Source organism: Lontra canadensis, unplaced genomic scaffold, assembly GCF_010015895.1.
Source record: "Lontra canadensis isolate GAN:19392208 unplaced genomic scaffold, GSC_riverotter_1.0 scaffold176, whole genome shotgun sequence".
Taxonomy (NCBI): Eukaryota; Metazoa; Chordata; class Mammalia; order Carnivora; family Mustelidae; genus Lontra; species Lontra canadensis.
In genome coordinates, this window is record NW_022631170.1 from 1,861,017 (window position 1) to 1,874,283 (window position 13,267).

Genomic DNA, 13,267 nt, shown 5'->3' on the forward strand with positions numbered 1-13,267 from the left:
TAGACTCAAGTTTGGCTGACCTGGTTAGCTCAATGTTGATGCTCTAGTGACCCTCACTTAGTATCACTGGTCTTAGGAGAGTTACTTTACTCAAGTCACTGCTTCTAAAGGATTGCTATTGTTACAACCCTCTGGAATTTATGATTGTTTCTTTTCATCAATAACTAATTGGTGCCTGGATAGGATCTATACGTTATATCATTACTCATAACCTGGTTGTTGTTGTATATGATCATAGGGGAAGCTGGGTAAAAAAATCTTCAGATCTCTCCATATCATTTCTTACAACTTAAAATGAATCTAAAACTATTCCATCATAATTTTGAAAAAATGAGTAAGTACAACCACAATGACATAATTAGAAAAACTAGCATTATGGGCTACATTTCAAATATACATTTCCAAAATGTATATTATTTTCTTGTGCTGGTACATAGAAAATATTTTCTAATTGGTTATGTTACCAGTATAATTTACATTGTATTATGTATATTTTAAGAGAGCTATAGCTCCTATTTATGTTTGTTTTCCTTGGAATCTTCCAATACCAAGATAGTTCTTGTGGAATTAAATATAACTTTTGTTTTTAGAAATTTAGATTTTTATGTTGAACAGCTTTTAATGTTCTACTTTTATAAGAAGAATTAAGCTCCATTGTGATAAGCCATAACTCTTCAAACCATCTCAAAAATTTCAGATTTCACATGACTTAAACTGAACTGAAATTTGGCCTGAGCAATCATGTGGTCATGTGTATTGACACAGAAACCTTTGTATTCCAATTTATGAATCAAAAGCTTGGTTTAAATAGTTTGATCTTTTATCCCAAATATATGCAATTTTAAAGTTATTTTATTAAACATTAGAGTGAACAGATTGCAGACTGCCAATTGAAAGATTATCATAGATTTATATGTGATACTACTATTGAACAACTCTTATCAGTACTCTAAAAAAGAACTAATGAACATTTCTGGCTTTACATTGTATCACAGCACAATTTAACATTGATTAACTTCTTGACTGTCTCCTTCACATCTTTGTTCCTGAGGCTGTAGATCAGTGGGTTCAGCATGGGGATGACCACAGCGTAAAACACAGAAGCCACCTTGACCATGAGCCATGAACTTTTGGAATCAGGAACACAATACAGGAAGAGGATGGTCCCATGGAAGATTGTAATAGCAGTCAGGTGGGAGGCACACGAGGAGAAGGCTTTGTGGCATCCCCCTGTTGAAGTCATCCTCATGACAGTGACAAAAATGAAGACATAGGAAGTAAGAATGATCATCAAGCTGCTTATTTCATTGACTGTGGCAGAGACTAAAATGATCTTCTGGCTCATGTAGGGGTCAGAGCAGGACACAGAAACAATCACAGCATGCTCACAGACAAAGTTATTTATGAAGTTAGTCCTACAAAAGGATAAGGTCAACAAAAAATATGTGTATTTAAGGAGCAGGCAATACCCCAGAAGTATGATGTGCCCACCAACAAGGAACAAAGCTTCTGAGACATGACAATCATGTAGAGAAGAGGGTTACAAATGGCCACAAATCAGTCATAGGCCATCACAGCCAACATGAATGTTTCTGTCACCACAAATACACATGCAAAGAAGAATTGCATGATGCATCCTGTGAAAGAGATGGTTCTGTCTTCCACAACCAAGTTTTCTAATAGTTTGGGTGTAACTACTGTAGAGTAACAGAAATCAACAAAGGACAGATGGCTGAGGAAGTAGTACATGGGGGTGTGAAGTTTGGGATTGATCTGGATAATCATGATCATGCCCAGATTTCCCAGCACAGTGACTGTATAGATTGTCAGGAATATCAGGAAAAGTGGCATCTGGAGTTCCGGGTATTCTGAGAAGCCCAAGAGAATGAAAGTGGCTTCAGCACTCTCGTTTTCTTGGTTCCTGTGGACAAAACAAGAAACCTGATTCAGAGAAATGAGAAGCAAAATCTGGATAAGACAGATTAAAATGAGGAAATGATGAGAAACTTAGTGATTATCCATAAATAGTATTGTAGAAAATACTTGATTTCAACCTTTATTTTTAAAGCTAGAAATGACATATCCGATAAAATGTTGTATCCAAAAAACATAAAGAACTGATAAAACTCACTGCCCCCCCCAAACAAACAATCTAATTTTAAAAAGGGTAGAAGACATGGACATTTCTCCAAGGAAGACATACAGATGACCAACAGACTCATGAAAATATCCTCAACATCACTCATCATCGGAGAAATACAAATCAAAACTACAATAATATATACCAATCAGAATGGTTAAAATTAATAATGCAGGAAACAACAGAGAAAGGGGAAACCTCTTGCATTGTTGATGGGAATGCCGACCAGTGTAGCCACTCTGGAAAACAATATGGAGGTTCCACAAAGATTTAAAAAAATAAAACTAACCTCTGATCCAGTGATTGCACCACTAGTTATTTACCCAAGGGATTCATAAATACTAATTTGAAGGAATTCATACCCCCCTGATGTTTATATCAGTATTATTAAGAATAGCCAAATTATGAAAGAAACCCAGATGTCCATTGGCTGATGAATGGTTAAAGAAAATGTGATCTATATACAATTAAATATTAGTTGGCTAAAAAAAGAATGAAATCTTGCCATTTGCAACAACATGGATGGAGCTAAAGAGTATTATGCTAAGTGACATAAGTCAGTCAGAGAAAGACAAATGATTTCACTCATACGTGGAATTTAAGGAACAGTCCCCCATTTAGCTCTAAGAAGTGTGTACCATGTTCAGCTGACTGACAGCACAACATGCTGTGCATACTTGCTCCCTCCTTTCCAGGGACATCTGTCATGCTTTCTCATTGCATGAGAAAGCATCCACTATGTACTTAGCACCATAAGGGACAGTTTAAAAACTATAAAATTACAAAATAGGTGCCTTCGCTTCAAAATTGTTTTTCTTCTGAGAATTACTCTGAGGAATGATACATATTACAAACGATATATTACAACATATGATTCCTATTGTTATTAAAATTTAATTTGTGTTTATAAAGACAGATAATATCATGATCCAGAAAAACTGAGAAGTACTTTTTAGTGATAACAATTTGGTGAATAATAATAAAGGTGGTTAAAGATAAAGAACTGAGTATTTCTACTTAGCTGAACTAAGTCTCAGGGATATAGTTGAATTTACACGTGTGTTTGTCTCCTGCAAAGATTTTTGGAACACATTATTTTCTTTCTAAAGTAAAATAAAATAAGAATGAATCAACTCACCTGAATGCAGAATAATTTGGTTTATTCATTTATTGATGCTTATTTAGCTGTGATTAAACGACTCCAGGAAACTTCCTGCTGAGAATTCAACTTAAACATAGATAGCAGTGGGCGCCTGGGTGAGTCAATGGGTTAAAGCCTCTGCCTTCAGCTCAGGTCATGATCTCAGGGTCCTAGGATCGAGTCCCGCATCAGGCTCTCTGTTCAGCAGGGAGCCTGCTTCCCCCTCTCTCTGTCTGCCTCTCTGCCTATTTGTGATCTCTCTCTCTCTGTCAAATAAATAAATAAAATCTTTTAAAAAAATAGATAGCAACAAACATGAAAAAAATAGTAAAAGAAGTCTATAGTATATTGTAATTAATATTTCACGGAAATGGTTTTTTCCCTCTAATCTATTAAAAATAAACTCAGAAGACAGAGAGAAAGAGAGACCAAAAAGCTGAATCCTAAGACCAAACTTATCCTACATATATGCCACTAGGACCTTAGGGGTGTCAACCCTTGAAAATATCACTGATATTGCCCTGGAGGGCACAAACACAGCAATTAGATGAGGTAATGTCCCATATGACATTTTGGTGATATATATTTGTTATGAAGACTGGAGAGTCATTTCATCATGAACTTTTATCCATTGATCATATGGCTGTGTTGATCATTTTATCCATTGATCATATGGTTGTGTTTCTTTGTTTGTTCTTGTTTTTGTTTTTTTTTAAGTATGTTCCCACACTCAGCATGGAACCCAACACAGGGCTTGAACTCACAATGGAGATCAATATCCTTAATCGACTTAGTCACCCAGATGCCCCTCCATTGGTCTTTTAAAAATGTTGAACCAGGGGCGCCTGGGTGGCTCAGTGGGTTAAAGCCTCTGCCTTCAGCTTAGGTCATGATCCCAGTGTCTTGAGATCAAGCCCCGCATTTGACTGTCTGCTCAGCGGGGAGCCTGCTTCCTCTTCTCTCTGCCTGCCTCTCTGCCTACTTGTGATCTCTATCTGTCAAATAAATAAATAAAATCTAAAAAAAAAAAAAATGTTGAACCAGACAATGTATCCTGAAATATCTGTAAAATACAGAAATGTACAAAGGAAAAGTCAGCTGTTGTGCAACAATCCAGAGATAAATACTCTTAATCTTTGTTGTATTTGTGGATTTCCCTCTCCAAAAGGTTATGTATATATTTATCAGTGTATATCTGGATATAAAATTTATACAGTAAGTACCATATTATATAATTATATTATTTATTATTCTTTTAAAATTTTACATTATATTTATAACTTTCATTATAAAATTAATTATATTTCATTGTCTATGAAAACCATTGATTTTCTTAAGCTAATAACAGTTTGCTTCATTCTTCCAAATAGGAACATGGTACTTTTCAATGTTTACATTTATTATTGAAACCGAAAAAAAGCTATTACTCTATTTTTCATTTTATAATCTGGGTTTATGGAGAGAATAATATATTAATTAAGGTGTTGCCTTGTCTTAACATATCAACATCTCAACCTCCTATGGTGAAAAAAAGTGTTTCTTTTCCTTACAAGTGAAACAAAGAGAATATCCACTAGATGGCAGGGTGATACCATAATTTAAATCAAGACATTAATGAATTTGAGAAACTAGACCAGGATCATAGGGGAAAGGAGGGGAAAATTAAACAAGAGGAAACGAGGGAGGGAGACAAACTGTAAGAGACTCTTAATCTCAGGAAACAAACTGAGGGCTGCTGAAGGGGACAAGGGTGTGAGGGATACGGTGGCTGGTTGATAGACATTGGGGAGCGTCTGTGCTATGGTGGGCACTGTGAACTGTGTAAGACTGATGAATCACAGACCTGTACCCCAAAACAAATAATACATTACATGTTAATTTAAAAAATAAGCAAATAAAGACAATAAAACCTCTGTATTTGCTCTAAAGACAGTAAGAGAAACAGAAAACTTGTTCATAGCTTGAATATACCTTGAAGATCATTCATTTCACATACCTTACCTTAGGAGATAAGGGAACAAATATTCAAAGATGATAAATCACTTGACCATATTCAAGTTCTGACTCAACTTTATCCTTGTTTTCACATTTATTAATTTTGAGCTAGAGGTATTGTGTATTGGCTTTTGATCACTTACACAATCACAGAGTTTGGGGAATAAAGAATGTTATCAGTCAATTGCAATTTACTTGTAATAAGTAAATACACAAATCAAAGAAGTATTAATAATATTTAAGGATTTTAGCATAAGGGTAAAAATCCTTACAAAAATACAAACCTTCCTAAAAGCAAAAAAGCAAACAAAACAAACTAAATGGTGAAATAAACATTTATCTATTAATATATACACATGAGTGTCATATCCACATACATATATATGCATGTATATGATGTAAAATATTGTCTGACATAATACATTATGAAATGGAAACAGAGCATATTGATTATATTAGCAGATTTAATGACAAAATTAAATCCAACACTGTTCTATATACCAGAGAAACTCACAAGCAGAAAGATTCAGCAAAGTTAAAATTAAGAAATAAATTAGTGATTTCTAAATTAGTTTCTTTATTCTCACAGAAAACATTTGGACTGATTTGAGGCCTTTGAAATTTGTTGTGGTTTGCTTTATAATCCAGCAAACAATCAATTGTGATAAATTCTCTATGTGCACTGAGAAACGCGTGTGTGTTTTATTTTTATTGGGAGTCATATTCTGTAAAAGTTAACTGAGTCAAATATGCAAATTATGTCATTTAGAACTTCTATATTCTTAGACATCATGTTTTCTTGTTTATTCCCTAATTGAAAAAAATATGTTAAAATCCCACACAATGATGAAGGGCTTTTCTATTTCTTCTTCTAGCTCTGGATTTTTTTTTTCTTTATTTATTTTGAAGACCTATTCTTGAGTGCATGGACACTCAATTGTAATCTCTTCTTACTAGGTAAATCCCTATATCATTGTGAAATAATCCTCTATCTTTAGTAATTTTATTTTACTTAAAACCAATAATGTCTTATATTATTATAATTGTATGAGCTTTCCTTAGATAGTTTACTTTGTATACATTTCTAAAACATTTAAAATATATGAACATATGCAAAATTTACCAGAAAATTTATCAAAGTATATAACCCATGGAAATATATTTATGTTCACCAAACAATATGACAAGATTCGTCATAATGTCATTATTAATAATACTTATAAAACTTAGAAAGCCCTCAATATTTTTATGAATAAAACTTGGGGTATATTTATTCAGTGAGTATTATACTACAAAGAGAATAAAGGAATTTGCAAACAACAAGATGAATAAATGTTATATACAATGCTGATTGAAGGAAGTCAGATACAAAAAGTTAAAAAAATAAAAAAGACGTGTTCTATATAGTTTCATTTATAGAAAGTTTAACAAGTGAAACTTGAACTCAATCACAAGAGGAAATTTGGAAGAAACTCAGACACTTGGAGGTTAAAGAGTATCCTACTGAAGAATGAATGAGTCAACCAGAAAATTAAAGAAGAATTTAAAAAATTATGGAAACATATGAAAATGAAAACACACTATTCAAAACATTTAGGATGCATCAAAGGCAGTCCTAAGAGGGAAGTACATAGCAATACAAGTCTTTCTTAAAAAAATAGAAAAGTCTCAAATACATGAGCTAAACTAACACCTAAAGGAGCTAGAGAAAGAATAGCAAATAAAGCCTAAACCAAGGAGAAGAAGAGAAATAATAAAGATTAAAGAAGAAATCAATGAAATAGAAACCAGAAGAGCAGTAGAATAGATCAGTGAAACTAGAAGCTGGTTCTTTGAAAGAATTGATAAGATTGATAAACCCCTAGCCAGACTTATCAAAGAGAAAGGAACCAAATTAATAAAATCATGAATGAAAGGGGAAAAATCATTACCAATATAAGGAAATTCAAGCAATCTTAAAATCACATTATGAACAACTATACGCCAACAAATTAGGCAATCCAAAAGAAATGGGTGAATTCCTGGAAACTTGTAAACTACCAAAACGGAAACAGGAAGGAATAAAAAACCTGAACAGACATAACATAACAGCTAAGAAATTGAAGTAGTACTCAAATATCTCCCAACAAATAAGAGTTCCGAGCCAGATGGCTTCTGAGGGGAATTCTACTGGTCATTTAAAGAAAAGCTAATCTCTGTTCTTCTTTTGAAGAAGAACTAATACCTGTTCTTCTTCAAAAAATATAAGTGGAAGGAAAACTTCCAAACTCATCCTATGAGGCCAGCATTATCCTGAACCCAAAACCCGAAAAATGTCCTATCAAAAAGGAGAATTACAGACCAATATCCCTGATGAACATGGATGCAAAATTCTCACCAAGATACAATCCAATAGGATCCCACAGTATATTAAAAGGATCATTCACCATGACCAAGTGGGATTTATTCCTGGGCTGCAAGGGTGGTTCAACATTTGCAAATCAATCAATGTGATACATCACATTAATAAAAGAAAGTACAAGAACCATATGATCCTTTCAATTAATGCAGAAAAAGCATCTGACAAAGTATAGCATCCTTTCTTGATTAAAATTCTCCACAGTGTAGGGATAGAAGTAATATACATCAATATCGTAAATGTCATTTGTGAAAAGCCCACAGTGAATATTTTCTCAATGAGGAAAAACTGAGAGCTTTTCCCTTGTCAGGAACATGACAGGGATACCTACTCTTACCATTATTGTTCAACATAGTACTAGAATTCCTAGCCTCAGCAGTCAGACAACAAAGAGAATAAAAGACATACAAATTGGAAAAGAATAAGTTAAACTCTCACTCTTGGCAGATGATATGGTACTCTGTGTGGAAAACCCAAAACACTCCACCCAAAAATTGCTAGAACTCATACAGAAACTCAGCAACATGGCAGGATACATAATCAATGCACAGAAATCAGTTGCATTTCTATACACGAACACGTAGACAGAGCAAAGAGAAATGAAGGAATTGGCCCCATATACAATTGTACCAAAAACTGTAATATACCTAGGAATAAACCTAACCAAAGAGGTAAAGGATCTGTACAATACAAACTATAGAACACTTAGAGAAGAAATTGAGAAAGACACAAAAGAGTTAGGAAAGCATTCCATGCTCATGGATTGGAGGAATAAATATTGTTAAAATGTCTATGCTATCCAGATGAATTTAATCCCAAGCCCTATGAAAATACCATTGACATTTTTCACAGAGCTGGAAAAAATAATCCTAAAGTTTGTATAGAAAAGAAAAGACTCCAAACAGCCAGAGGAACATTGAAAAAGAAAACCAAAGGTGGTGCCATCTCAATGTCAGACTTCAAATTATATCACAAAGCTGTAATAATCAGGACAGTATGATACTGGCACAAAAACAGACACATTGATCAATGCAACAGAATAGAGAATCTAGTAATATACCCTCAACTCTATGGTCAACTAATCTTAGACAAAGCAGGAAAGAATATCCAATGGAAAAAGAACTGTCTCTTTAATAAATGGTGCTGGGAAAATTGTACAGCCATATGTAGAAGAAGGGACCTAGACCATTTTCTTACACCACACACAGAGATAAACTCAAAATAGATGAAAGATCTACATGTGAGACAAGAATCTATCAAAATCCTAGAGGATAACACAGACAGCAACCCCTATGACCTTGGCCACCACAACTTCTTGCTAGACATGTCTCCAAAGGCAACAAAAACAAAAGGAAAAATGAATTATTGGGACTTCATCAAGATAAAAAGATCCGGGATGCCTGGGTGGCTCAGTCGGTTAAGCAGCTGCCTTCAGCTCAGGTCATGATCCCAGGGTCCTGGGATCGATTCCCACATCAGGCTCCTTGCTCCACAAGAAGCCTGCTTCTCTCTCTGCCTCTGCCTGTCACTCTGTCTGCCTGTGCTCTATCTATCTCTCTGATAAATAAATAAATAATTAATTAATTAAAAAAAAAAATCCTGCACAGCAAAGGAAAGAGTCAACAAAATTAAAAGTCAACCTACGGAATGGGAAAATATATTTGAAAATAACATATCAGATAAAAAATTAGTATCCAAATCTATAAAGAACTTCTCAAACTCAACACCCAAAAAAACCAAACAGTGCAGTCAAGGAATAGGCCAAAGACATAAACAGATATTTCTCCAAAGAAGACATACAAATGGCCAACAGACCCAAGAAAAAATGCTCCACATCACTTGGCATCAAGGAAATACAAATCAAAACCACAATGAGATACCATCCTCACATCAGTCAGAATATAAAAAATTAACAAGACAGGAAATAACAAATGTTGGCAAGGATGTAGAGAAAGGGGAACCTGTTTCACTCTTGCTGGGAATGTAAGCTGGTACAGCCACTCTGGAAAACAGTATGGAAGTTCAAGACTTTAAAAATAGAACTACCCTATGACCCAACAATTGCACTACTAGGTATTTACCCCAAAGTTACAGATGTAGTGATCTGAAGTATCAATGTTCATAGCAGTAATATGCACAATAGTCAAACTGTGGAAAAAGCCAAGATGTTTATTGACAGATGAATGGATAAAGAGGATGTGATATATATAAACAATGGGGTATTACTCAGTCAACAGAAAGGATGAATACTTACCATTTACATGGACATGGATGGAATGGGAGGGTGTTATGCTAAGTGAAATCAGTCAGAGAAAGAAAATTATCACATGGTTTCCCTCACATGTGGAATATAAGAAAGAAAGAGGATCATAGGAGAAAGGAAGGAAAACTGATTGGGAAGTCATCAGAGAGGGAGAAAAACCATGAGAGACTTAACTATAGGAAACAAACAGTTCATGGACGGGCGGTAGGAGGGGGGATGGGGTAATTGGATTATGGGCATTAAAGAGGGTATGTGATGTGATTATCACTGAGTGTTATACAACTGATAAATTATTGAATGTAACACCTGAAACTAGTGATGTACTACATGTTGGTTCATTGAATTTAAACAGACAAATAAACGGTACATAAAGGTCTTGAATATTTCTCAAAAAAAAAAGATGTACAAATGGGGTTAAAAAAAACACATGAATAGATTCACCATCATTATTCACTAGAGCAGTGCAGATCAAAACCACAAAAAGAAACCATTTCACACTAAGATGGCAATAATAATAATAATATAGGTGTGAACAAAGATGCCTAGAATTTTGAACACTTGCACAGTGCTAGTGGGAATTTAATTGGTGCAGCCACCATAGAGTAGGGTCTGTTGGTTTCTCAAAATGCTATAAGTAAAATTACCATATAACACTACTAGTTATATGCCTAAAATAATTAAAATTAGGGACTCAAATAGATACCTGTATATCAATGCTCATGGCAGCATTATTCACAATAGGCTAAAGGTGGAGACAACCCAAGCATCCACCTACAGGTGATGGATAACAAAATGTGTAATATGCATACAATGGATTACTATTATTCCATAAAAAGAATGAAATTCTGACACATATGTCAACATAGATAAACCTTGAAACTACCACGCTATGTAAAATAAGCCCTATGCAAATGGACAAATATTATGAGAGTGCTCTTACATGAACTATCTAGATGAGGCAAATTCATGGAAACAAGTAGATCAGGGGATACCAGGACAGAGAAAAGGAGGATGGGTACATAGTGTCTATTTGAGATGATGAAAAAGTTTTGGAAATGCACTGTGGGGATCATTGCCTAGCACCGTAAATGTAATTAATGCCCCTGAATTATGCACTGAAAGTTGCTGAACTGCCAAATTTCATCCGTAAACAAATTTGAGGAATATGTCCTATGCCTCTTGAGAAAAATTATATCAGAGAAGATATGGTTACTGAGAAATCAATTATAAGACAAAAATAAAGAAAAAAAGAAAGAAAGAAAGAAAGAAAGAAAGAAAGAAAGAAAGAAAGAAAGAAAGAAAGAAAGAAAGAAAGAAAGAAAGAAAAGACAAGACTTGGGAATTATCTCCCATTCCAGGGATGAGGTGTATAAGGGGATTACTTGAATGATTTTTTTTTTTGCAATTTTTATTGTGTTACGTCAGTCACCATAAAATACATCATTAGTTTTTGATGCAGTGTTCCAAGATTCATTGTTTATGTACAACACCCAGTGCTCCATGCAATACGTGCCCTCCTTAATACCCACCACCATGCTCACCCATCCCTCTACTCCCTCCCCCCTAAAACCCTCAGTTTGTTTCTCAGAGTCCACAGTCTCTCATGGTTCATCTCCCTCTGCAATTTCCCCCAATTCACTTTTCCTTTCCTTCTCCTAATGTTCTCCATGTTATTCCTTATGTTCCAAAAGTAAGTGAAACCATATGATAATTGACTTTCTCTGCTTGACTTATTTCACTCAGCATAATTTCCTCCAGTCCCATCCATGTTGAACCAAAAGTTGGGTAATTCATCCTTTCTGATGGCTGAGTAATATTGCATTGTATATATGGACCACATCTTCATTACCCATTCATCTGTTGAAGGGCATCTCGGCTCTTTCCAGTTTGGCTATTGTGGATGTTGCTGCTACTATGAACATTCGGGTACAGATGGCCCTTCTTTTCACTACATCTGTATCTTTGGGGTAAAGGCTCAGTAGTGCAATTGCTGAGTCATAGGGTAGCTCTACTTTTAATTTTTTGAGGAATCTCCACACTGTTTTCCAAAGTGTCTGTATCAACTTGCATTCCCACCGGCAATGTAAGAGGGTTTCCCCTTTCTCCACATCCTCTCCAACGTTTGTTGTTTCCTGCCTTGGTAATCTTTGCCATTCTAACTGGTGTAAGGTGGTATCTCAATGTGGTTTTGATATGAATCACTTGGATGAATTTTTGACAGAAAAAGCAACAGCCACATAAGGACCTTGAAAAGAAAAACAAAAAAAAGAAAACTTTTTTATCAAAAAGTTTTTTTAGGGGTGTGTGTGACTTGGGTGGTAAAGCACCTGACTTTTGCTCAGGTCAGAATCTCAGGGCCCTGGAATGGAGCTCTGCATTGGTCTCCCTGGTCAGTGGTGCGTCTTCTTCTCCCTCTCCCTCTGACCCTCCGCCCACTTGTGCTGGCTTGCTCTCTCTTTCTTTCTCTCAAGTGAATAATAATATCTTAAAAAAAAATAAAAAGTTTTTATTAGGCAACAGGAGATGCCCACTGGAATATTCAGCCTCCTCTGCAAACTATAAAAGGAGGCAACATTAATGTTTCCTTCTATCTACAACCCAGAGTTTTCTTCTCTTTATAATTATTTCTGAAGTGCCAGGTCTTTCAAGTCATTGGAGTTTCTGTATAACTACTTCCATATTAAATAGAATATGAGCTGGTCTTAGTTTCCATACACACACAGAAAAAATTTGACTTGATTAAGAGAATTATTTTTAGGTATTGGAATAAAGTTAAAGCATTATTCAACGTTTAAAAAAAAAAAAAAAGTTCAGCTTTACATTGGTCAAATTATCCCAGTGGGAATTTCTAACCTCACAGATAGATGGCAATAAATTTCAGCAGGTTAGATATCTCCCAGGTAAAGCTGTTTGGGAATTAGACAAGAACCATGTATACTGTCTTTCTTTTCATTTCCCCCAGAGAATGCCATAAAATTGGTATTCAAGGATCAATAAAGGGTAGCTGCCAACATAAGTGCTGAAGATACTAGCTTCTTTGTCTACTGAGTATTAAAATATAACTGGGAAGACTCTTCAATTTGCTTTAGGAGAAAACTAGACATCTTATCTTGGGAAGCAGGTAAGCTGTAGCTTTAGGATTCTTTGGAATGGTCTACAAAGTGAAACTTATTAAGAGATTCATTGACTTTATTAGTTGATTCTGAGTGTGGTAAATTTGAATCATTGCATGTACCCTAGATGTAAGCCAAACACCTGGTGACTCGGACACAAGTTAAGTTTTATTTAACCAACCCATAATGATTCACTGGACTTAGATCAGTACAAAAT

At 34.9% G+C, this 13,267-nt stretch overlaps 1 protein-coding gene across 1 annotated transcript; it reads right to left on the reverse strand.

Annotated features, from left to right (window-relative positions):
- Positions 1-979: 979 nt before the first annotated feature.
- LOC116860513 (olfactory receptor 5D13-like) lies at positions 980-10,658 on the reverse strand. The gene is given in 3 exon segments (XM_032846562.1): positions 980-1,452; positions 1,455-1,941; positions 10,641-10,658. Coding segments are annotated over 3 exon segments (978 nt in total).
- Positions 10,659-13,267: the final 2,609 nt, after the last annotated feature.